Raw genomic sequence first — 27,154 nt, 5'->3', positions numbered from 1 at the left:
AAGGGAATGAAAGAGAAGTGGCGTTAAATTGTGTCCTCATTTTCAGTCAATGAAAAAACTGTTGACTTCGGCAGAGCTAGGCATTCACCCTCACCCTGAGCTCCAGAACTGCACACAACAGCCCTGCAGTCTCTGCCAGGATGCCAAGATTCAGAGTTCATTTGACTTCACCCCCTTTCCTCACAGTTAACCCAAAGCAGTCAGCCAGCCAACTGCTTAGAGGCTGCCAGTGGGTCCCTGAAACCCCAGAGGCATTTTGCTTGTCAAGACTATGAAGTCTTTTTGCATAGCTGCATATAACTAAACCATGTGCAAAGTACTTTTCTGGAGCCATTAATTATAACAGCAAGAGTTTGTATACGCTGCAGCCTGCAAGCCTAGAGGCATTTTGCTTGTTGAGACTATGAAGAATCCCACAGGAGGGAAGAAACGAACCTGCAATCAACTCCCAGGAGAGCCTGGAGAACCAAAAGGATTTCCCCATCTCTGCAATGCAAAGACTCCACCGTGCTGAAAAGAAATGAATGGGCACCTGCGGAGATCTATTTATCTGGACGTCATGCAGCCCAGGATAGCTGTCTGTGCCAGGCTGCCAGGCCAGACTGGCATAGTGTGAATGTAGCCATTTTCTTCAATGTTATGTAAATCTTTATGGGAAACCTCTGAGTAAGAACCTTGCCTTCCGCTTTGCAGCAGCCTCAGGATCATTCCAGGTTTTTAAGTCCTATTATATTTTTGTGAGCAAAAAAACCAAATTTGCATGGACAGTTGTGTAAACTGCATATGCAAATTGGGCAATCTACCGTAGGAATCCAACCTTTTAACATGCAGCTGCAGCATACACAAACTCTTGCTGTTATAAATTAAAGGCGCCAGAAAAGTACTTTTCACGTGGTTTAGTCATATGTAGCTATGCAAAAATGAAAGGGGGGTAATGGAAGGAAGGACAAGATATTATGGGTAAGAAGATGCAGTGTTATCATTTCAGTTCCTTTTTGTATTTTGCAGGTGTTTTATGTGGGGGGGTGGAAAAAGTTAATGTAAAAGGGACTGGAAGGAAAGCAAAAAAAAGCAAATTGAGCTATTCTTTCTAGAAAAATCATTTCACTGTATTTTTGAGTCTTAAAGGCCCTGCCCTATTCCACTTACAAATGTGGGTTTCTATCAGTCTTATGCTCCCTCACAAAAATTAGTCTGCACATTCAAAGTAGATTCACTTGGCCAATTTCAGCTCTCCCGGTTACCTCCAGATACTCATGAGTCTTTGTATCCAAATGCGAAGTCTGGACTTGAATTCCCCCCGATCCACGGATGTGTATGCATTAGTTTGTAATTATGCGCCAGCTGTTTGGGAAGCAACTCATGGTTCCTAAGTCTGAAGCCTCGTTTATTGTGTGGCCTTTAATTTCATCCAGCGCACATCATTGGCACTTGCAGTAACACCCCTGTCTCAGGTTTCTTAGTGGCTGAATACTTCAGATGACAGAGTCTTCGAGAACCTCACAATAAAGGTCTTCGTTGTAACTTCCAAGGTCGTCGATATAACTTCCAACCTCTGTTTCTGTTTCACTTGTATAGGTCCGTGCTCTCTGGAATAGAAATACTGTGTTTAGCTACCAAACCTCTGACCGACCTTCTCACTATTGTTCCATGCTCATTAGCAAATGCAATACTTTATGCATAGCATTTCCAAACGTCAATTTTTGCTTGTTGTATGAAATGTAGCTTCTGAAACTGGTACATTCAGAAAGAACTTTACGCACAAACTCATCCAAGTAACATGCATTTTTTTTTCAGGATAAGAAGCATTTCTCAGTGAGGAATAAGTGGAAAAGTTTATTTTCCTATTAACCTGATTGCCAGTTAGGGCCTTATTTTGGCTGACAGATGTGAATTTGATCACTGGTAGTTTGAGACCAGTTGAGAAATGCCACAAATCCAGCTTTTCATAATATACCCTTAACTGGCAGAAGTAAAACACTAAAATTGTGGTTTTCTTCTAAGCAGCGACTGCTAAAAATGCCCCTATTTTACTTCACAGATACACCATGGGAATTTACAGTTATACCTAAATATGTTCGTGGCAAAATGAATATTTCACTATGTTTTGTTCTGTTCTGTTAGTACTGCAGAGTCAGTCGTGCTCAGAGGATGGACATGTGATTCATTAACCTAAGCAATAGTATGAGACAGTTTGAGTGATCTAGATTGAAATGCATCAGAAAAAGACTTTTTAAAACAGATTCAGCTATTAATTTGACCTCTGAACTGTGGTTGCACAGTGTAAATGTGGGTAGAATTTGGCTTGGTGATGATAGATTAACCAAAAATGAAGCAGTTTGACCTCCATCATGATGCAGAGATGACAGACACAGAGACTGAAAGGGCACAGAATCGGTCGCATAGAAAAGGCTGCAGGAGTAGGACAGGGAGGAAAGCTTTCACTGTTACTTTCCAGTGCTAAACAAAAGCCTCCTGCCCCCAGAGCTGTCAGTCTGAGAGCTTTCATCTGCATTCAATTCACTTTAAATAAAAAGATCACTAAGCAAGATCCAGTGCTGCTCTGAATGATATAACCCCCGCTTTGTCTAAGTCAGTCCACTGTTTTCTAAGGATTGCTTAGCTGCAGTGTTAATATTTGCTATTTCTCTTATTCCAAAATCAGTGTGTGATAACCAGAGTCATGTTATTTTCCACAGATGACTTTAATTAAAAACAAACTGAAACGTTAGTCCATAATCCCTTAAGCCTGTTTCTTTGACCAGACTATGAAATAATAATTTTAAAAAATAACTTTTCAGAGGGGAAAAATTAGAACTGACTTACTGTATAGCATTCTCGATGTGGGGCCAGGGAGAAGTTATATCTTATCTGTAAGGCAAATATATTTTTCAGAAAGTAACAGCAAACATCATGAGTCTGAAAGCCAGCTTAACAGTAAGACCAAAGGATTTCTCATTATTAAGTTTTACTAAGTAAATCAGTTCTAGGAATCCCAGATGGCCCTGTCTGTCCCTGCCAAAGCAGGACTATCTATCTATGGCATCACCAATGTGTCTGAGTATATATTTTGTGTCACAAGACCCCCATAGCATAAGGAAACGCTATTTTCTCTGTTTTACAGTGACTGGCACTCAAACCCATCCTTCACTCATTTTCCTGCAATACATCTGTCCATTCCTGTTTCAAAATCTCACAAACAGTAGAATTATAAGTACTTTCTTCTTTCACTAATCACCTTCAACACACTTTTGCTGATAAATTTGCCTAATTTTTCCTTTTCTAGTTTCCTCACATTATTCCCAGTTACTCTGCAACACACTGCTTGCATTTTGATAAACAGATCTCCCATCTGGACTACAGCATCCATTATCTATTTAGAAGACTGCTCCTTTCCCATCACATTTATCAGTATAAGCTAACTCTTTGCGATACAGTAAATGGACACTGCTGTATCTGGACTTGGAGGATTTTTCTTGAAGCAAAGTCTACCAGGCACTTGATTTACACTTTTAACATTGTGGGTTATATTTAGTGTATTTAAGACACAAAAATGTAATGCTGTGATTTAGACGAAGCTACCTCTTAGAGCTTCTCAAAGATCAAGGGTCTACAAACAAGGCAAGATCTATAGCTAGTGTAATCTGGTTTAGTTGAGGTAAACTAGTTCCACTTGCACAGAAGTTAATGGAACTTTGTTCATTTTATATATATAGTTCATTATATATAATGCACACAAATTATACACACACACAATGTGCATGAATTTTTGAACGTATAGTTTTAAAATGTGACAAGTGATATTTAAATGGGAAATATAAATAGAGGAAAGGCAGATTTTAATGAGAGTGGTATTAGCAGCTCCCCATAAAGACAGTACAAAAGACAATTATAGGCTCAGTTTATAGAGTTGTAGAAAGGAGGCAGCAGCCACAGAGAGTTGATTTTTTTCCTCAGTGCAAATTATATTCTTAAAATATGTTTACCTCATAGTCCTTTGCTGAAAACAAATCTTTTAAGTTGTTTTTAGGTGTTGGAATTGGTGGAAATAACCTACTCCATAAGTGGCACCTGTGAAAATAGTATATGAAACAGGCATATGAAAGATGCCTATAGTTTTGGGAGAAGGGTTAGTTTTTGTTTGGGTGTTAGTTTTTCTGGTCTACAGTGATTAACACTGGCTTGATTACCATACGTGTCACACACGTTACCTGGCCATTCAACTCCTTGTTCCTGCTCAGGTTGGGATTCCTACCAGGGAATGGCAGGGTACTCCTCTGCTAATACGTGAGTAATGAGAAGGGACAAGGAGTGGGAGGCGGTCTGTCTCTGACTTCCCACACTCCTTCCTACTCTGATACATAGTGGGTGCATCTATACATGCAGTTAATTAGGAGTAATAAACTCCAAGCAGTCTGAGCCGGAATAAGCTACTCCCAGGCACAGCATCTACACATGCACCCAGGACAGCAGCAATTTGAGCCAGGGTGGAACAGTTTACACCAGGGCCAGGGATATGGGGGGTCAGCTCTGGGCTCCAGGTGGCAGCAGCAGCAGTGGCAGAGGGTCTGGCTGGAGTCCAAGCATGCTGAAAGTAGGGAGCCATGTGGCTAGGTGACAGGCAGGAGTCTGGTCCCCTGCCAGCTGGGCTGACTGGGTGCAATGTACACCCGCAATCAGGATCTATACATGTGTTTAATTGCAGTTAATTACCCCGCCTTAAGGTAGTACTGTTCCCAACTGTACTATCTTATGGTGGTATTAATTAGTTTACTGTAGCCTAATGGTGTTGCAAATGTAGATCATGATGCTTTACTCTGCAGCTAATTAGTCTACTTTGCAGTTAAGCACATGCGTAGATGAGGCCAGCAGGTAGTAAAATATTCCATGTAGTAGTGTTACAATCTAGCCCCAAGCTGTTATACGTACATCTTATGATAGTAAGCATTGCAGATCTACACAGTACTCAATGTATTTCAAGTGTCTGTTCAAAAGCATTCAAAAAACTTTTGGATTCATTTCTCTGAACCCGTTGCCTATGTTCCCTGCGGCTGTCATCTAGACAACTCAACTAGCATTTCAGTAATTAAAATGTATTAATTTACTCTTATAACAGCTGCTCCATATTTACTCCTTCTGATTTCAGTTCAGCTCTGAATAAAAGTGTCAGCCAGATCCTTCTGTCTTCAGCCCAAATCAAGGATTGCAGGAGCTATTTCAGAGCAAATACGCACTTCACTGGTAAAACTTCAGTGAAGTCACACTGGGATAAAACTAGCAAAACACTGCTCAGGCCTGCTCTGCTGAGGAGATGCTCCCTAGCATTACATCTGCATTGGTTTCATCTGTGTTTGGTCAGGATCAAGGTCAGAACTGCCTCTTTCTGTTTCCTTCTGTTACAGACTTTGCAGGGAAGAGGCAGTCCTGTACTGTGCCTGCTAAGCTACTGATCGTTTTATTTTATGACAGCTGTCCGGATTCATGCCTGGTTAGCCGAACTCTTACATTACTAGCTGCCCCTTTCAAAAGCCTTTTTGATTCCTGCTAAGCTCTTTTTATCCCATTATAGCTTCTCATCAGGGAGTCCAAAGCAAATTCCTGCTACTGACTTGTTCCCTTTCATATCTCTCATTCTGAAACTTAAACATTTTGTACCCCTCAGACAGTTCCTTCCGAGTCTCCCAGGACTAGCACTTAAGCATCCTTGGCTAGAACCACGTTCATGTTAAAATACACATCTATGCTTAGCTGGTTATTTAGTGAGGTGGTAGGAAACAGGAAGACTTGGCAAAGCAAACACACCAAAGTCTTTTCACTGTTTTGCAGGGATTCGGTATATGCTGGAAGTCTTGTAGCCAAGGAATCGGTGAGAATGGGGGCAAGGAGGGAAGATGGAGCCTAAGGATGAGTTTCTTATGGGGACTAGGTTTTTCAAAGGAGGAAAAGCTGGAAATATTCCAACTGTTACCCTGCAGGAGGTTTCATACAGCAATTTGGAATCTGCTGTCATTCCAGTAGAAGACTGTCTCAAATCAAAGTGTAAGATGGGTTGAGACCCGCCAAGGTTGAGACCCACAGGGTAAGATGGGTTCAGGGTAAGATGGGTTGAGACCCACAGGGTAAGATGGGTTGAGACCTGCCAAGGTACAATGGATTGAGACCCGCCAAGGTTGAGACCCACAGGGTAAGATAGGCTGAGACTCACCAAGGAGTAGGACATGGCTCTTAGTTATACAGCACATGCTGACATCTTTGATGTCTTTTGGTTCTTGGCTGGTGTACTGCAAAGGGTATGTTCTCACTGCAGGGTTATCTGAGGTGCTCAGCACCAGAGGCTGAGCACCCTGGTTAGCCTAGTTTAGGAGTGAACAGCCACACTGCAAGGCCATATCCAAGTTACTGCATCTTCACTGGTACTCTACCAAGTCAAGTGTATCCCTAAGATTTCTGGGGGTATAGCCCCTGGTTCTAGGTGCCATGGCAAGCTGAGCTGCAAACTGATTCCCTCCTGTTGGTTTGCCCTTCTGGGGGAAGGGGATTTCAGAAAAATATTGGAGGACTGTATCAGCATTTGAGAGATTCAGCCTGCATCCTCACTGCAAGTAGGCAAGATACCAACCTGAATTAAGAGCCTCAATTCAAGACTATGGCTGCTGCCAGGCCAGCTAGCCTAACACTCACTCAAGTATTCAAACCTAGACAACACCCAGGTATGACTCCAAGAGAGCTCTGCAGTAAAGTCATTTTGTCATGGGAAAAGGCAAAGGCTAACATTTATTTGGTCAGGCTACATTGACATGATGATGTTAGATTGACCTCGTTTGTCTGCTCTAAGAATAGCAATGTAATTATATCACATGGAAATTCACTTATACTGGTTAAAAGGCCTTTCCTTGTTAAACATTGCATCCACACAGCCTGCATTTCTCTGAAGTAACTCCTTGGCATTCCAGATAGCTACCCTACGGTGTAATTTTCCATTTCTCAGCTCTCTACTCTGTGACTTTAAGCAGGGTACATTGTGGGATACTTGCCAAAAACCACAGGGATTCTGGGACTGGGAATTAAACTAGCAAATCCCATAATTCCTCTTCTGGCATCCATTAATTTTGCTTATGCCACTTTCGAAGCACTGCCTCACAGTGTGGAGGACACAGTATTGAGTGCTGTGATCACAACAGTCATTAATTCAAACAGTATGTGCTCTATAGTCATGCAGGCAAATGGAGTTAGCTTTGCAGTTTCACAGGGCTTTTGATGTTGCAGTGATACAGCTAATGGAGGAGGAGGAACAGGAAGATAAAACAGTGCAGTCACATCTGCAGAGCATTTACCTTGAGGAACTTTGCTTGGTGGACCATTGCTGCTGGGCTGAGTCCCCTGTCTGTGACTGGTGTGGCAGCATAACAATGCATTGCTGTTTGGAGAGCTCCCCTCTGCATCATTTTCAAGCTGGCGGTTGGTACAATTCCACTGCTCAGCAATTTCACTCTAGCTAGTCTCATCAGGTTCTGGAGCAATGTCCAAATCTGCTGGATCATACTATTGTTCCCAGATCTAATAAATCTCCTCCTGCTCCTCCTGATCATTCCTCATGGTATGCAGGGGATCAAGCTTGCTTTCATTGGCTTGCGGGGTGCTAGTCCTGGATGCCGCTGCGTTCTCTTCTGTGCCTTGTAGATAATGAGTCATGACATCAGTCCTGGGTTGCCTGGTGGCAGTATTTCTCCTACCATGGCCAGGTAGACGGGGTATTACTGGAGGTAATGTTCTGGTCCATTGTTCTCAGGTACTTCTACCACGAGCTCATTTATTTGGGCACTGAGCTGGAAGCACACCCTTTTCCATTTGCTTTGAAAGTCTTGAAGGTCTCTGTCATCTGGTAATTCATACAGCTTTCCAGAGAAGACAAGCCCATTTGAAGGAATCCGCATACAAGCACAGTGGCGTCAAGCTGCTATAATAGATATGGAAACTCACTACTACCTGCTACCAAAAGGAAGCACTCCATTCTGGCTGTCCAATAGTATTTAAACAAAGACCTGATATCTGGTCAAGTTGACCTCAGAGTCATGGAAGAGTCAATCCAGATGTGCACTGAGGATAACAGTTGGAGGACTGCCAGAAGTGAAACAGGAATGAGTCCAAGTGAATCATAAAGGGAACACCATCTTATGCAGCAGAGCTAATTCTGTTCTAAGGAGAATTACTTACGAAGCTAAGATATTCGAGAAATTCATTTTAAGCCTGTATGTGTCCATTTCAAGTGTTTTAAGCTAAACTACTGACAGCTACTCCAATGTAACACCCTTGTGTAGACAAGGCCCTAGTTTGATAAAATACACTTGGTGAGGCAAAGAAGTCTCTGAGGTGTACATCAAGTGAGTCAATAATTTAGGAACTGTTTAAAAAACTAATGTGAAATTAGTAGATGTGAGGACAGCACTTATATTACTAGGAGCAGCTTTAATTGCTGATCTAATAATTACTGCTTGAAATATCCTTTGGGGAGAGGTGATAGCAATTGCATCATTGATTCGTTGGTTCATCACTTTGGAACTGACATCCTGGCTTTCTGGACACTGCTACTGAGGTCCAACCCGCCTTGCTTTGTTCACAACTTGCTTTGTTCACAGAATTTGTTGTGAAGCTGGCTTACAAGAATATCTGTGAGCCCTGGCAGGAAAAACTTGAAGCTGCTACAAATACTCGCCAAGCCTATAACAGAGAATGGCTAAATGCACTTGCAGCAGGAAAGAAAAGGGTGCAGACAATGCTGAATTTTTCGTTGTGCACAGCAGCTTTATTTACTCAAGTCAGTGATAATAAGGTCACATATGCCAGTGCCCAAATATAGATTTAAATACCTAACTTGAGGCACACAGGTTTGAATATTGGCCTATGGTTTTAGTAATAAAAGTTGCTCGCTCTCTCTCTCTCTCTCAATACATTTTGCTGGAGTTAAATAAAGCACTCTCCTGTGAAGATAAATGACCAGCATGACTGAGTACTGTCCATCTTAGTATCGAGTACAGTAAATAACAATCCTTGCTGTAAGTCCCTCTCACTGTTCCTCTTCCAACAAATGGCGTTGATGTTAATTAAATTGATCATGCCCATAACTCCTGAAGTTTCACTTAATATTATCATTGATAATCAATGAGGCTAATTATCATTTTATCACTATTCTTACTTCATATAAATCACATTTGAATACAGAAGGAAGAACCATTTTGAATGCTTTTAATATTGTTTCAAACAAATGTAATCTACACCCCTTCCTTATTCTTTAACTAAAGAAGTTAGTAGTTAAATACTTACATTTTGCATGCCATTGCAATAAACAGTGTGATGAAACACGTGGTTACTGTAACCAAGATGAGAACCCAACCCACTTGATTTTTCTTCTGCTCCTCCCCTGGATTAAAAAGATATATATATTTAGCTCAAATTACGTTTTTCATTGTGGAAAGAAACATGGAGGTAAAATTGTTCCAGTAACTAAACCTTGTAAAGCAAGCTGATTTTATTCAGTAGATTTTCATTGACATAACTAAGATCATAATTTAGCCCACTATTTACATTTCATATGTAGAGATAATTTGGAGCACATTAAGCATTAATAACTTTATCCATAACTGAATTAGGGGCCTTTTATCATTTTTACATGCAGAAGAAAGAAGGCTGAGAAGTGTCATGAATCAGGGCTGCAGGCGTTATCAGCACGATGCACTCTGCTATGCTAACATACTCGAGTTATGCAACTCCACATGACACAAACATGCCTGTGTGTGCAAGAAAGACACGGTTTGCTTATAATCGTGGTCACATAAAGTCCTTGTTTTCCGTTAAACCATTCTTCAGTTATTCATATTCATCCTTTTTAAGCAGGGGTTAGCTAAACAGCCTTGCCAGTAAATCGTGTATTGAAAAACACCATTTTTAATTTTAAGTTGGTTGTTTATCTTCTCACAGGAAGAATAGCTCTGTTCTTCTGCTTGTGTGCAGAAACAAGTATGTTAGCAATGGCAATGTTTCCATTTTAAACAGGCACACTTTGCCACCACAAACATGCTGCGCCTATGCCACGGGAAGCAGAAATTTACACTGAACTTCAGAAGCTAAATTTTCAAAAGGTTGCCCTGTCACTATACCGTTATGGTAATGACATGTGGTATATATCAAGACGGCAGCACAGCTGTCACTGAGTAGATGACAGGGTATAAATTTAGGTTTGGGATATCAAATCAGGTTAAAAGGGACATAGACAAATAGCGCTCATTTTCAGTACAGAGTCTTTCCTGGGGAATAAAGCACTAAGGATCTGACCCTGCAATCTTTACTTCTGCGCGTAGTCCAGCGGTAGTTATTGAGCCTGCTTATGTGGATAAGGAATACAAGCGTGGGTATTGCAAGTCACAGACTCAGACGAACGCTTCCGATTTTGAAAAGCGCTCTTTGTTTTAACTGCTCCGTTTTGTCCCCAGGTTACAGTTTTCCTTCCAAGGAACTGAGATCTATGAATGTATCATTTGGATCAGTCAAAGTAACACTCGGCGTGAGGTTGGGAAGTAATGGGATTGGAAGCGTGGCATAAGCTTCTTCATTCTAAGGCTGCTGTACATATCCCTTGTTTCCAGTGCAAGATAGAGTGGTCCTCAGGCTGCTCTACCTTATGTTGACTAGCAATGGTGCCAAAAGGGTGCCAGGCATGGTAGCCCCCCTGGCCAGCCTATAATAGAGGACTGGTGAAAAAGCAATTACACATGCTTTGGCCTTTAGACTGACATGAGTAATCCAATCACAAGCAGGGCCCCACTGGGCTAAGCACCACGCAAACACATTGCAAGAGACAGAACGTACAAATTAAAGAGCTAAGACCGGCAAATTGTAGGAGGGGAAGAGATTTGCTAAAAGTCACATAGCTGATTAGCAGCAAAACCAGGATTAGGATTCAGGTCTTCTGAATCCCCAGTGCCTTAATTTATCCCGGAAAACCTGGCAGGTCATCAAGTTGTAATAGTCTCTTGAAATTCTTTTTGTAAATAGGAAAAGCAATAGGAAAGCGAACCATCACTTCAACTGAATTAAGGTTTTTGTGGAAATTTGGTTGGGGGGTGTTTTAATGAATTAGCATAGCAGACTATTTTTGTTTTTTATTATCTGTATGAATAGTTGAGGTCTGTAACTAATTAGTGGTATAACTCATGAAAGTGCATGGTCAGGTTCTGCAGGAACCATGGGTAAAAAGCAGCATAGCACAATGAAGATTTTGGCCAGCCCTAATGATAGGCAGCAGCAAATGCTCACTGTGATGTACAGCTATCCCTAGAGGTTTGGTTGAAACACATCTCCTTAGAGAGACAGCACAGGATCTGACCTAGTGGTTTTACAGTGTGAATGTACACAGCCAGCAATTCACAAATCAGTTTGTCACCAAAATATGCCTGTACAGATATTTAGGGTCAACATCCTCAACCAGCCTGAGCCATGACCTTATTATTCTCCGTTGACCTTATTACTTGCAGTTCACAGCAAAAATATCCATTTTGCTTCTTATTTCCTGAGAATAATAGCACTAAGATGTGGTTCCTTGGGTCCCAGGGTCCCTTGCAGATCCTTTTCAAGAATTGGTTTGAGGACTACTTGTCCCCACTTCCTGGCTTGTTTCTCTTTACAGGCAATAGTGAGAGAAAGTAAAATGCAGAGGGACTGGAAGACAGGGAGCTGTGGGAGAGGTGCTAACAAACTTCCCATGTTTGAGGCCTTCAGTGAGCAGATAAGGTCCAAAAATACAGTAGAAAGAGGAGGACTATAAGAAAAGTGAGGCATCATAAGAGTCAATCTCTTCATCCAGAGTTCAGCAGAGCCTCCATAACTGAGCTGGACTGCCACTCGGGATTGAGTGTGAAGGGGTTTAAAATATGGGTAGCAAGCATGGGCTTGACAGGTACCTTCAGGTCAACCCCAGCTATCAGTATAGTGTTTAGGATTTAGTGACTAATCAGTATGCAGTCAAAGTTAGGACAAGGCATTTATTTTTATATTTCTTTGCACCGTTTGTTAAAGGATGATGTTATTAAAATTCATTTTTGTAGCTCCTACTTTTACCATATGTATGCATAGTAGACATGATCTAGCTTTATTGGCAACCATCTCCCAAGGAAGGTAATTCTATCCTGGCTGAATGATAAGAAACAAGCTGCACTCAGAAAACTAGATTGAATATAAATGGATGATAAGTTAAAACTTTGTTCCAAAAGTCAAAAATATATTTGATTTTTGCTATCCTCTGACTCAACTTGGCTCATCTTTTAACTTCTTGAAATTCTATTCTCGTTTTGTGTGCAGAACATGAACTTCTACTTCAAAAGATTTTTTATTTTTTTAGGAAAATTAAAACAGAGCCTAAAGCTAACCTTTAATCCAATCAGGACTCATGGTAGAGCTGATATCTTTTATTAGACCAACTAGATTTTTACAAAAAAAAATCTTTGCAAAAATCTAGTTGGTCTAATAAAAGATATCACCTCTACCATGAGTCCTGATTGCTTTTTCCTGTAGGCCAATATGGCTACAACCTGGATACCTTTAATCCAATTTTTACATTCTGGTTGTGAATTCTGCTGGCTGTCCAGGTGATCAAGGTATTTCCCAGGTGCTTGGACTTAATAACCTTCCCAGAAAGCCCCGTTCATTTTGCAAGCTGAACTCAGTCAGCACAGGAATCCCTAACTGCAGGGATTATGACTTCCTAGCAGGTTTGTGCCCATACTGCTGGGCGACATTTTCACACTAGGTTCTGGCTAGAGGAATTGTATGAATGTATTAAAGCTGAGGATGCAGAAAGGAAGAAGATTTGACAGACATTGAACTTCATCAGAAGGCAGGTTTAAGGAAGCAGGACGAGTTCAGTAAACAGAAGAGTGCAAAGTAAAGAACTTAAAAAAAAAAAGAAAATCAGGAAGTTAAGAAAGTCAAAAGATAAGAGTGAGAGGGAATGACTGAGAAAGAACAGTTGATAACATGTCATGATAAGCGAACTGTTACTTCCATAAAAAAACATATTCAGCAATCAGGAAGTGCAGTATCAAGCAAGTCAGATCTAGACAAATGAATGTCTTATGAAGATAGTAACGTCTACATTTCTCCCCTAATGAAGTTCAGGTAACGCCAATAAAAAATATTTTACTTGACTGCTCACATTGATTTTGGACATTATTACACTAGAACCAGCACTAGCGCTTACTCAAGCACATTATTTGTGTCTAGTAAGTATGTGTAAAATGAAAGACTTAAAATCTGCTTATGGGAAATGACTTGTTCCTCAGGGTAAGCTCAGCCCCCAGCTATAACATCTGAGGCTAGGATCTTGTCAAACTTCAAATGGTGAACAAGACTGTTCCAGCTCACAACATATAGAAGTAAATTATTTGACAGCCAAGACATTTTGATTCTTACCAATAAAAAGGGGGTCAGTCCACTCGCTCCAAAATCCTTCATTATACTGACGATTAGCCCTTATCTGTATGGAGTATCTACTGGTAACATCCATCCTGAATTTGAAATCATTAGATGTGCTTTTCGATAGCTGTTAAAAACCATATTGTTTTATTACAGACTGCTTAAGACTAACAAGATCAAAAAGGCCAATTAAATTGATGTTCACTGTGTTTGTTTTTTTTAAATTACTTTTACAGTCTAATAGTGGAACCAAAGGCTTGATTTTTCAGACTTTTTTCCTCTATTTTTCCAGGTACAGTTGAGACTTATATTCAACTCCAGCCATACTTTTTCACCTCTGGTTCATGTGGATCAAAATACTCTAAAGCAGTGGGGACCAACCTTTTTGGCAGGCATGCCACACATATGCCCCACATCCTCTCTGATTGCCTCTCCAATCCCCTTCCCCTGACAATTTGCTCCTCTGCTTTCTGTTGCACACCCTGTGCTCCCTGCCTAATCTGCTGTTCTGCTTTCTGCTTCCCACCCTATCTCCCCCAAGCTTCCTATGCCATTTGCGGCATGCAAGCTGCAGGTTGCCCACCCCTGTTCTAAAGTATCTACTATCAAGACTCTTAATGCTGGCTTTTCAGAGTTGCTGAGCACCTGCAGCAACCCAGACAGTCTGCATCTAGATATATGAAACTGAGCATCCAGATTAATGAACGTTTGAAATGTTGGTCTCGGTGTTTTCCTAGCTAACTTGCCCCATCCCTCCAAAAATGCCTAGAAAAAGAGAACTAATGTAATGTAGGAGTCTTTTGAAGTCAATAGGAGTTTGTAGGGGTGCACCGATAAAGAATTTTTTGACCAATACCCATGGATGATTATTAACCAGCCATATTGGCTGATACTGATCTGATAGTCAATATGCAGCCCGGCAATTTGGAGAGCAGCATTGGGCTGATAAGTCTGTGGAGGGGAGGAGCATGGGGAGGAAAGGGCCATGGGGGGGCAGATCGAGGCCCCCATGGTGAGGAAGGGAATGGGGTTGGGGCAGGGGCAGCGGCAGAGGTAAGTGCTGCTCAGCTGGGGTGGGGTGGAGCATGGGGCAGAGCCATGGGTGGCTCGTCCTGGCTGTGCAGTGGGGGGGTGAGGAGGGAAGGTGGCTCCCCGTTGCTGTGTACAACCCCATGGGAGGCACAGGGGGGCATGTGCCCCCCCAGATTTGTGTATGGGGAAGGGCAGGCTGCCCAGTGTGGGCTCGGAGCCAGGGCTGCTGTGGTCTGTTCCTGGTGGAGGCTTAGCCAGGGCTGCACTCAGGGTGGGCAGGGGCTGGATGGGCAGCAGTGGTGCTGGGAGGGAGGCTATGGGCAGGTTATAGCCACCCCATAATACCCCATAGCCCCCTTCCAGCACTGCTGCTGCCTACCCTATCCACCCTGCCCTAGCCCCCATCAGGAACAGCCCCTGGCCTCTGGCCCCGAGCCCAAAACGGTCAGTCTACCCTCGCCCTGTGTAATCAGGGGGGCACATGTCCCCCCATGCCTCTCCCAGGGGGTTTGCAGCCATGGGGAGCCTCCCCAACTCCCATCCCCCTGGAAAAGCCATCCATGGCTCTGTTCCATGCCCTGCCCTGTCCTGGCTGAGCAGCACCTGCCCCAGCCCCATTACCTCCCTCTCTATGGGGGCCTCAATCTTCATGCCACCCCATGCCCCTTCCCTCCCCCACATTTACCAGCTGGACACTGCTCTCCAAACTGCTGGCCTGCATTCCTGGCTGCATGCATGCTATAGCTGCGTGCATGCATTTATCAGTGACATTATCAGCTACATTGGGTAAAAAAAGCCAATTGCCAATAATGTCAATTTTCCTTTTATTGGTACCAATCCAATATGGACCGATATATCGGTGCACCTCTAACCATCTGTCTTCCATACAACTAGGATTTACCATATGTCTGTAGCTTTTGGTAACTTCTAATTATCAGCATAACTCAAAAGATGTACATGAATCTAAAGATATTTTTTTCAGATTTATATGAGAGAGATGTTCCATCTGGATAGGAAAAGTAATTAATCAACAATTGCTATATACATGTCAAATCTCAATAAGCCTTTACCTGATTTGTACCTGTCTTCAAATTGTGAATGATAACTTCATAACAAAACCATGCCTTTGACAAAGGAGAAATTGGCTTTTCCCATGTGACCAAGGTGTCATTTTGTTCTAAAGATATGGTGACATTTCGAGGAGGATTTATTTTCTCTAAAAAATGAAGTAGGGACCAGTATGTTACTTATAAAGCAATTATGCATTTAAAATAATAACACCACGAGTTGGGCATAACTCGATCATTCTTGGTGGCAGGGTAGGATGCAAAGATCGTCTTGCTTCTTTTGTGCTGGTTCTCTCTGTTTTGAGAGCTCTCAGTTTTTCAATATCAATATCTTTTTGGTAATATTGTCCCTAGAATATAATGCTTGAAATTTATTCCAGGTACTTGACATGCAGTGCAGATTGGTTAAAATATATCACGACAGCTCTAAAGGCATGAGTTCAAGCTCTGTTCTGGAGTCATGCCAAAGGCTTTCCTCCACCTGAAAACTAGTATCTGGTCATTTGGGCTGGGGAGTCAGAGGTGGCTAGATGTAACGCTAGCCACATCACACCCATAGTAGTCCAATGGGTCACTAGGCAATAGGCATGGGTGGACCCTTGACTTGATTCAAGAAAGCCTGTAAAATTACTAGCAACATAGAAATAGTTCAGGAAAACAGCACTGAAAGTGAGTAACAGGAATAACTTTTAAGTAAAATGGAGAGGAATTATTTAGGAGGAATAGAGTGGTATAAATTGGTGTAAGGACATGAAATTAAGAAAAAGAATATTAACCTGAATATCAAGTGAAAATCTCCCTTCCATATAAATTTAATGGAATATAAATTAAAAAGGGGAAGAAGCTGTGTTGCTTTGGGCATTTAATGCTAAATCCAATAAAGCAACAGAAAATGTACCATGGGAAACAATACTTTGGCAAACAGATTAGATCTTTTCTATATCTTATATATCTTTATCTTTTTTCTATCATCCTACAATTTAAGCTATAGTGTATTGTTTACATCAATTCAGTTAGTACCATCAACTTTCACCTAGTTCCATGTCAAAACCTTCCATTTCAATACATTTTCATTGCCACCTATAGACCAACCTATATCTTAAACCGGGCTAATCAGCATTTAAAACCACTGATGAAGTTTTGACAAGCTGCTTGGTATTTGGAGTTAGGGGCAGATGGGTTACTTTTGATTGCAAGCCAAGGCAAATATATGATACTGCTATTTTTTAATTTAGAAAAAAAAATTACTTACCAATGGTATCTTGATTAAATAGTTGTTCAAGAGGTTTGATTGCAGCATGCTTGCTTGACCCATTAACATGTATTATAATGAGTGTGCCAATCTGTTTAGGGTCAATGTAAGTCTTTGAAAATCTGCAACCTACATTTCTCTGCCATTTGTCTTGCAAATAGTCTGGACACTGCTCGGTGTAGTTATTATACCTAAAGGAAAAGGTTCATCAGGCATTGTCCTCTTGGATAATACCTACTGGCCAAAATAGAGGCAGGCATTTACCTGTAAAATAGTAAGTATACTGTATCTGTTGGTGCCTGTTTACCAGCAAACCAGTTGCAGTGAAGAGATGGTGTATTATAACTGGCAGTGTAAACAATGCAGAATAAGTTAGTGACTGATGTCTCAGCATCACCTAGAGGAAGAACAAGACATAAAAGATTACACTCAAAAGATAAGATGTGCTGAATATTTACTAACATTTTTTTACTCACATGGGAGTTTTTTTTTATTATAAAATATATACACTCACACACACATTTGCATTTGTATACATTTTTATAATCATGAATTCCTAAATCTGTAGCTGTTTCGTATCTTGATTTCATCTGTAATCATTTGACATACAGGTAGATGAGAGAGGATATATACGTACAAGAGGCAAGTATTTCGTAGGATGATATCCTTTATTGGATCAACTCTCTAGTTGGGTTAAAGTCAGACAAGCCTTCAAATGCAAGACATTCTTCCTCAGCTTGTCTAAGTTTTTCCTAACTACATAGTTGGTCCAATAAAAGATAACACCCTATGAAATACTTGCCTCTCACATAATTTCTGGACCATTACTTTTCTGGACATTACTACAACATCACTTTTACACTACCATAGGAGATTATATATATAGATATATATATAGCTATAGACATAGATACACACACACACACACACACACAAATGTGTGTTCTATCTCATTTGCCTGTATATCAAATGATTACAGATGAAGTCAAATTCCCAAACAGTTACACAATTAACAGTTTTACAACACATATGGACAAATAACACAACATCCCCCGTGTATTCTGAAAATGTCATACGTTTACAGACAAAATATTTTTAAACATTTTAGAGAGTTCTAAAGCAGCTTATTTTGCCATTAGCAATACATTTTTTGGCATAAATCCAGGGAAAAGCATTTACATTTGTTCACAGTTTGATATATGTAGAAACTCCTATTGATTTTCTTGGCCTTGGAATAGTATAAGGCTTTTTTACTATGGCTGCTTGCATGTTATCTGCTATTTACATAATAGATCAACACATCTCACTCTAGAATCCAGAGCCTAGAGAGACATTTCCAAAACCAAACACATCTTAAACTTGCTTTCATTTCATGTAAAATTGGATAAATCTGTTTCCATGACAAAATTCAGGCTAGAAGAAACACTGTGCTGCTTTTTACTCTTGATGGCATCTTGAGAGTAGTAGTGAACTGAATTATTAAATAAAAGGGGATTAGATGTAGTCAACTGCTGTCTTTCAGGAACTGTATTGCAAGGATTATCCATCTCGAACAGCCCCAGAATATATCCCCAGCTCCTAGGCAAGGGAGAGTGAACCTGGCTAACATGGGAAATGACAAGAGTAGCAATGAGAGTGAACTCAGATATTGCATAGTAATGGGGCTAGAAGGCATGAGAGGGTTAACTACAGCTCTCTGTGGTCTCTTATCTTCTTTTAGTTATGGAAGAGCTTGACCATGGTATTCCTGGACTACCAGGCCAACACTAAAAGTAATGTAGGACATCAACAAGGACAATTTCTCACGAGTGATCTCTTAGTATAGAACCAGACTGTCTGCTGCACCAAAGGGGAACAATTAGAAAGTGTGCCGTTAAGACTGGTGCAAACATTTCAGACTAGATTAGTCCAGGAACGATGCAACTTCCTATGTACATCTCTGCCATTTAAGATGCGTCAACTCTGATGTCTAGGCTCCAGTTCTGATCACTTTTATTGAAGAAAGATTGGTTCAAGCTGGAATGGATACAAAGAAGGGCTACTAGGATGATGGAGAGCCTGTCAAATCAGGAAGTAAACACTCCCTGATAAATTTATGAAGAGGTTTATATAAGATAGTTGCCTTGCCTGCAATAGCGGGAGACTGCATATAGTAAATCAGACGGGTCCTGCCAGCCCTGTGTTCCTAAGGATGAGAGACAAAGCTCTTGCATAGTCAATCATTTCTGCACAGATGGACGATTAGTTCAATCTGTGATGAGGAATGTTCTCCTAAGAACTCAAACCAGCATCATAAATGTATTTCATGAAAACCATTGCCTTGTCATCTAGCAGTACCAATTTGAACATGTGTTCAGGTGCTCCCACGGCTGGCACCATGCACTCCCACTGCTTGGAGCCTGGTGTGACTGAGAGCCTGGATCAGCTGATGTGGGAGCTTGCTACTTGCTGGTGCAGAGGACATCTGGGATCATGATGCACATGGCATGGCAGGAAGTACGGTTGCAAGTATCACACATCAGATCCCATCGTGCCATTACTTGCAAGTTTGCCATGGGCCATAGAGTCAAACACAGATAGTGAAGTACTTACTATTCAATGTCAATATGAACATCAGAATCTCTGCCAAAACTACTGGATAACCATATTGCTTTGCATGGCAGGAAATATGTCACCTTTTTAAAGTTTCTAACCTGCTGTCCTTTTCATGCTTCCCTCACCTACAATCTAGAAAAATAACACAAAATTAAAACTTTGTGGCATCACTTCTTACCTGCGAGGGCTGGGAGTTCTTCTGTGACCCACTCACTTCCTATTTTTGAGCTGTTATAGAAAAGCAGTGTCCGAATTTGTGCAGAAAAACCATCATGGAGCACCACTGTACGAGTACTATGGGTGTGCTTTGTATCGTACTTGAAAAATAAAATAATTTATGAGTATCAGACGCAGTGAAGCCTGACTTAGGATGCAGACACATGACACGTGTATACTGGTGTAACTTGGATCAGTCTGTATATCAAGGTGAATTATTATTTGCACTCAGGTCTCTAGAGTGAACTGCCCATAGATTCTGTTATAGTGCCTCGCCAGTCACCACTGTTTGTACTGGGCAACTACCTACACCTAGGACTATGGACACATGACCCATACACTGGATGAATTTACAACATATAGTTATGCCTGACTTTGTGAGGGACACATTTTCCTCAGTGCAGAGTGCCCCCACCGCCTTAGTTCAAGTGCCCCCACTGCCATTTTGAAGCACTGGGATGCTAATACATGAGACACGGAGGCTGGCTGGAGTGCAGAAATGACCAGGGATCTAGGTTTTCTGTTTGCCACAGAAAAACATGGTCACACCCGGATTTTCTAATTTTAAGGAGAAAAACCCAGATTTTCTCCTTTGAAGGAAACGGTGGATTTCCCCTGGCACAGTTCCAGCCTGCAAGGGGCTGGGGGGAGCAGAAGAAGTGCGGTCAGGCAGGGGGTGCCATGTGCATGTGTGCACCTACATGCATGTCACTGCGAGGCAGCCTGGAGAGCAGCTCCCGGCAGGTAAGTCAGGCAGGGAGGGAGGCTCCCATAGTGAGGAAGTTGGGCAGGGTTGGGGCTGGGGATGCTGCCCAGTCCAAGCAGTGCATGGCATTGGTGATGTGGGTACATGTGCACCCCTTGAAATTGGCTGTGCCCCCCATGAGAGAAGCACCAGCAGTATTTACAGGTTTTCCACTCGACAACCCAGCCGCAGGCTGCTGCAGCAGTGGGGAGGGGCATGCTGGGCTCACAGCTGGCCCAGCACAGCAGGCAAGTAGGTAAGGTTTTTTCTTGTGGGGATCAAGACCCCAACAGTGCAGGAGGGAGCAGGGTAGGGGCAGGGGAGAATCATCCCACTCCTGCCCCACTCCCTGCTGCACTCTAGGGATTGTCGAATGACCTGGCCCAGCTGGGGCCCCATTCACCGAGAAACCCAGGATCCCTGGTAATTACCAGAGCTGTGCGAGGCTTCAGACCCTGCTTCGGATCCAGAGAAGCTTCGGACACTTCAGTGTCTAAAGCAGCATGTCAGCATCGAAGCACTGGCTTCGTTAGGCTTTCTGAAGCGGTTCGAAGCATCTGAAGCTCTTCAGAAAAGCTGCTGAGCCACGTCAGAGATCTGGCCATAGGGTATAATGGGGAATCAATTAAATATCTATAATTTTGTTGTTTTTTGTCTGATTTGGATGAAACGTGCAGGGGTGGTAACCTCTGCTGAGAGCATGAAGCCTGCCAAGTTTCAAGAAGATCGGTGCAGGGGTTTGGGGGAAACTGTACCCCAAATTCTTGAAAGCAAAACATGTATGTGTTACACTACAAGGGGGTGAAGACTGCAAAGGTGGTGGCCCCTGCTCAGGCCACAAAGCCTGCCAAGTTTAAAGAAGATTGGTGCAGGGGTTTGTGGGGAACTGCACCTCAAGCTGCTGACAGGCAAAACTCATGACATAGATGCCCCTGTGTGTGTTAAGGCGCAGTGGGCTGAAAACTGCAGGGGTGATGGCCCCTGCTCAGGCCACGAAGCCTGCCAGCTGTCAAGGAGATAAGTGCAGGGGTTTGCGGGGGAACTGCACCTCAAGCTGCAGACAAGTAAAACTCGTGACATGAGTGACACTGTGTGTGTTAAGGCGCTGCAGGGATGGTGGCCCCTGCAGCAGCCACAACACCTGCCAGCTGTCAAGGAGATAGGAGCAGGGGGGTGCTGGGGCCATGCACCCCTAGCTGCTGACTGGCAAAACTAGTGACATGGGTGCTTGTGCAACTGTGTCTGTCTTGGGGGGCAGGGGGAACAATTACAGGCCTGGCTGCTAAGCTACTGTGTTACCAGTTACCAATCAATCATGATTCACTCAGGGACCAGCTCAGTACACAGTAGCTAGCTAATTTAGCCATTTAATTAGCAACAATTAACAACAAAAACACAGACTAAGGAGAGGAAAGAATCAATACAGGCAATCAACTGCCCCAAGACGGAGACAGTCAGTTGCACAAGCACCCATGTCATGAGTTTTGCCTGTCAGCAGCTAGGGGTGCAGGGCCCCAGAACCCCCCTGCACCGATCTCCTCAACAGCTGGCAGGCTTTGTGGCCGCAGCAGGGGCCATCATCCCTGCAGCTTTCACCATGCTGCGCCTTAATACACGCAGTGTCACCCATGTCACGAGTTTTGCTTGTCCGCAGCTTGAGGTGCAGTTTCCCCCAAACCTGCACTTATCTCCTTGAAACTTGGCAGGCTTTGTGGCCTGAGCAGGGGCCAGGGGCCAGGGGCCACCGCCCTTGCAGTTTTCACCCCCCCTGTGGTGTAACACATACACGTGACATGAGTTTTGCTTTCAGGAATTTGGGGTACAGTTTCCTCCAAATGCCTACCCCGATCTTCTTGAAACTTGGCAGGCTTCATGCTCTCAGCAGAGGCTACCATCCCTGCATATTTCATCCAAATCAGACAAAAACAACAAAATTATAGATGTTTAATTGATTCCCCATTATACCCTATGGCCGGATCTCCGAGGCAACGCCGAAGCTTCGGAGCCGCTTCAGCCGGATCAAAGCAGAAACCCGGTCTGGAGCTCCGAATCGGACCCCTGGCATCCAAAGCGGCCGGATCCGAAGCCGGATCAAATAGCTGCCAATTCGCACAGGCCTAGTAATTACCACGGTCCAGCAGACTTGATTAATTACAGCACATCAGAGCAGACTTGTAACACATGTGCAGTTACCCTAAAACTGCTCTCTTAATAGAGGGTGTTTATATAAAATTAGGAACATTGTACCTAAAACCATATGCAAATACTCCAGAACTTTCTACTGGGGATGGTTCGAGTAAAGTTTCCTGAGGATACTATTATGACAAAACAGAGAACCAGCTACTACTTGTACATTGGTGTTAATCTGCAGTAAATTCATTGACTTCGATAGGAAACATTCGTGGGAAGCCATGTTGATTCAACACCTCTTCCCATGATGTTCCAGCTAGGTCACAAATTAAAGCCACCCTTCCCTAGTGTTAATTCCCTTTCCAACTAAGTTCTACTGGTCAGCACAGGGGAAGATGGGCATGGCTTATGTATAGCATATCTGTTCATGATGCAACACCAAAGTAATGTTGATGACCCAATGTATGCAGTACAGTCTCAAGCAGGCAGAACATATTTAAATCAACTTGCATTTGGCCTCTGTAGACTGCTCAGTGTATTTTACACTTACCATTTCCTGTACAGGAGAAATGATTTCCACATCATAGATAACAGTGTAGTTCTGTTGTTGATCAGGGTTTGGTTTCCAATGTAAAAGTACTTCTGCTAGTGCAGTGACTGTGAGGGTGAAGTTAACAGGGGGAAGAACCTGAACTGTTGATTAAAGGAGAAAAAAAACCCTAATGATATACTACATTATAACAAGTAAGAGGGAAAAGTGATTGGTTCCAAGCAATAGCTATTCATAGGTAACTACCAACACAGGGTAGTGTGTATAGGCATAATTTACATATTACACTATATTTTGCCAATAGCTTTCTATAAAGCATATTTCTAACACTGAGGTAAAACTCTGCAAGTTGCCAGCAAATAGATCATTCAATAAGGATATGGCTAAAACCTAGGTTAGAAGAAACTGTTTTCCATGGCAATTTCAACTTAAAGATCATCAAATGAAAGAGTCTCTGATCATATCTGGTTTGTTGGAAAATAAATTAGGCTAAGATCCTTGAAAAATGATCCGCATACATGAATCCCATTGCCCTCACACGGCCCCATTGAGGTCAATTGGGCATCTACACTGGCATAAGTCCATATCCACTTAGATCCCGGTGTACAGTCAGAGTCTTACAGAGAAGATGGTATGTAGTTTGGTCTCTGAGAAGAATGCATGTTAACTACCCTGGCAAGTTCTACCTGGAAGCCACAAGGATGCATCTGTGGAAGAAACACAAGTACGCTGAGAGAAGAAATAAAGCAGAAATATAAGTAGAGACAGAAGAATGAGACTGGTAACTTAGAATGACAGGGATAGAGACCCCTGGAGCTCATAAAGAAATGAATAATTGATTGTGCTGAAAGAAAACAATATAAGAATATAAATAGCTAAATAACAAAATAGTCAAGCAGCTTCCCTTTACTTATCAAGCCCTTCACAGCCTCTTCTCACCCTATGTATCATTTCTCTTTGAGCAGCAAGAGGTCATTTCCCATCTCCAATGGTTCCAGGATACCAGCCTGTATAGCCCACATCGTATTTTCAAGCAGCATCTCCTATGCTGCCCTTGGGAGGAGCTCCCCCATATATATCCACAAAAACCCCTATTATCCTCCTCCAAATCCCTTACAAAACACATGACAAATTCGAGGTGGCTGTGTGTTATGACTACAGCCTGTCATTCTGGCTCACACTGGCTCATGGTTTTCTTCTGCTCCACTGCATCTGTCTATACGTCTCACCTTTAAGGTCTGATTGTAAGCTCTGTGGGGCAGTGGCCACCTGCGCTGTGCAGTGAGTGCCACAGTGAAGTCCCAGGTGCCATGGTATTACAAATACATGAGAAGAATAGTACAGGAAACTACTTACTTCCTTTAGCCTGCAACAAATTTGGCTGAATTGCCATTGCTGTCCAAAGGGGTACCAGAATAATGTTCACCATTATGATCATATCCTTTAAATAATAAATTATAATCATCAGATATCAGCACATAACTTGCCATTTTGACTGTTATATATAAAATGTAATCTACAACTAAGAAGTAATATTCACCCAGACACATATAGAAATGTTGTTGTATAATACATAAAAACAAGAACATGCCACTTTCCTTGTCCTCTTCCCATGGAGGTACACCCTTTGCCATTATCCAAGTACATCATGTACCAAATAGATCCCATGCCATCAGCTTCATGGTGTTCTCTGTCCCTTCTTCATATACCACAAAACTCCCCATGGTTAATACTTTGTGGGTGTTTGATGAAGCAGATAGAATTGCTGGAAGGGGAGATTTTGATAAAGGAGGTAAGGGAATCCTGGACCCCCACTGGATACAACACGGAGGATGGGGGGCATGATTTGTGGTCTACAACTTTCCAAATATTAGAATGGCAATGCTAAAGGTTTTGTTGATGCTATGCTGTATGTATGTTGGACAACATCTTAAGACATACGTTTTTTCTTCCTCTAATTCCCCGTTGCATCACTTTCCTACAACTATAGTAATTGCTCACACAGGGCGAATATCATGAAAGTATTTGCTGTATTTTAGCTTCTTTAACATGACTTTGCTGGGAGCAGGGGTGGCACGGGTGCAGATGCTAAGGTGCACAGTTGGCAGCCCAGAAATCGCAAGTTTAAGGCCACAGCAGAAGTGCTCCCATCGGATTGCAGCGAATCTGTAAGTTCTGCTAAATGCTTTGCCACAAGGACATGAGCAGGAAGGGATATGACTTTGCTGCTAGAAATGGGTAGAGCACACCTTGAACCCATCCATTCTCCATGAACCACCTTCAACTGCTCTACAAAACACATTCTTCAACCACAGGAAATCTGAGCTCATGAACATATGAAGTCTTCTACAATTTACAGGGTGTGGATGTGTGCCTAGTGTTCTATTGACCAGGAAAGTGAATAAGACTGGTTTGTCCCAGGGAATTTCTAACTCCTCAGTCCTAGGGGGGTCAGGTTTTTGCATCCATCTCCTCTCATGAAGCTGGAATCAGGATTGGCCAGGCCACCGCCATTCCATGGAGGGTTTATCCATAATGCCTCCAAGATCACTTCGTGTCCCTGGCATAATGGCTGCTGAAGAGCAGATTCCACAGCTTGCTGTTTCCTTTGAACATCACACAGACCCCCTCTGTCACAAGAGGAGGGTGCTGTATTGCATTAAAGCATCTCCTATTACTTGATAGCCATCAATTCATAATGGGTTTACAATGGAAATCCAGCTGGGACTGATGGATATCAATTCCAGACAGCAGCCAACCTCCAAATGATGCTGACCTCTACCCACGCTTTATTCACAGTAGTTATATTTTGCACAATGTCCCTGTTACTGCTAAAACTAGAGCCAACTGGGATTTTTCAAAAGAAAAGACTATTGTATTATTGGTAAGAAAACGGCCTGCTTTCAAAAATGTTTATATAAATTTTTTTGTTTTTAAAAAAAGCAGTTTTCCTCAAAAAAAACCACCCTAGTCTTTTAGGGCAGTGGTTCTCAACCTTTTTTTGTATCAGGACCAATTTGTAAACATTGATGGCCAGTCCTGACCCAGTGCCTCTCACTCCTGACCCGCTGCCCCGAGGCCCCAGCCCCCCCATGTGTGGGGTGGAGTGGGGGTTGCAAGCAGCCCCTTGCAGACTGGAGCTCTGCCGGCCTGAAAGGGAAAAGCCACGGTTTCCCACATTTTTCTCCTTTAAAGGAGAATCCATTTTTAAAGTTTGCTGATCCATTTTCAAAGTTTCTCCACAACCCTTTCTCCACAACCCACTTTTGGGTCACAACCCATAGGTTGGCAAATGCTGTTTTAGGGTACCTATACACATGCCCGACACCTGCTTTTTCAGGAGTGAAAGACCCAACGTGCTGAAATAAATGCAACATTTGACATTGCTTTAACATCCTTTTTATAAGGCACAGATTCTAGTTGCTGTTTAATAAAATTAATAAAAAAAAAAGCTCTATATAAAAGGTATAGAGGATGCTGCTGCTAAATGCAGTAAAATTACTGAAACATATAACTAAAAAAGCATTAAGAACACACACAATTCATAACAGGCACAGGCCTGAGCATCTCAGGGGTAAGAAAATGCCACTGTACTTAAAGGCCATCTTCAGATACTGTTTGGGCAGATGTAATCAGAAGATTAAACCAAGTTCAGTGCTATTATTGTGCTATTTTAGCTATAGGAGATGTTTCAGAATTGATATTGTGTAGTATAAAACAAGTACAGTAGAAGAGATAAATATATGTCATTTTAAAGATACCAAAAAACCAAAGTTTCAAGAAAATATCCTCTAAAAGGTCTGGTTTTTCTTACTTATTATCACAGCTGCAGTATGTTCCACTGTCTAGTAGCTGACTGATCAGAAACTGATTCCAGAGTCTCATTTCCCAGTGCAATGGAGACAAAGTGATCTGCAGAAGTGATGTCCTTGCAGTCCTCCAGAAAATGTTCTTCAAGGTTCCCTGCTGGATCCTAAAAGTTCCTTTGAGAGTCTTTGTTCTGTTTGTTAAACCTGCCCTTCAGGCAGTTCCCTCTTTCTTTTATAACTGCCCAGTGCGTAAGTGATAGGTACTTTGCAAATGATGGCATGATAAGTTAGATA

The 27,154-nt window shown here is 42.3% G+C and overlaps 1 protein-coding gene across 1 annotated transcript; it reads right to left on the bottom strand.

The window, feature by feature from the left end:
• Positions 1 to 1,475: 1,475 nt before the first annotated feature.
• On the bottom strand, positions 1,476 to 26,941 carry IL5RA (interleukin 5 receptor subunit alpha). Its single transcript, XM_025207697.1, has 12 exons — positions 26,866 to 26,941; positions 24,408 to 24,492; positions 23,052 to 23,194; positions 19,589 to 19,727; positions 17,080 to 17,212; positions 16,816 to 17,006; positions 15,567 to 15,712; positions 13,462 to 13,591; positions 9,322 to 9,418; positions 3,987 to 4,071; positions 2,827 to 2,871; positions 1,476 to 1,589 (listed from the first exon to the last, which is right to left on the bottom strand). Exons 2-12 carry the CDS (start codon positions 24,487 to 24,489, stop codon positions 1,476 to 1,478), a joined length of 1,305 nt encoding a protein of 434 aa, XP_025063482.1. The 5' UTR covers positions 24,490 to 24,492; positions 26,866 to 26,941.
• Between the last annotated feature and the right edge of the window lie 213 nt (positions 26,942 to 27,154).

The sequence above is a fragment of the Alligator sinensis genome, unplaced genomic scaffold (assembly GCF_000455745.1).
Source record: "Alligator sinensis unplaced genomic scaffold, ASM45574v1 scaffold984_1, whole genome shotgun sequence".
Taxonomy (NCBI): Eukaryota; Metazoa; Chordata; order Crocodylia; family Alligatoridae; genus Alligator; species Alligator sinensis.
This window is presented reverse-complemented; position numbering and strand designations above follow the sequence as displayed.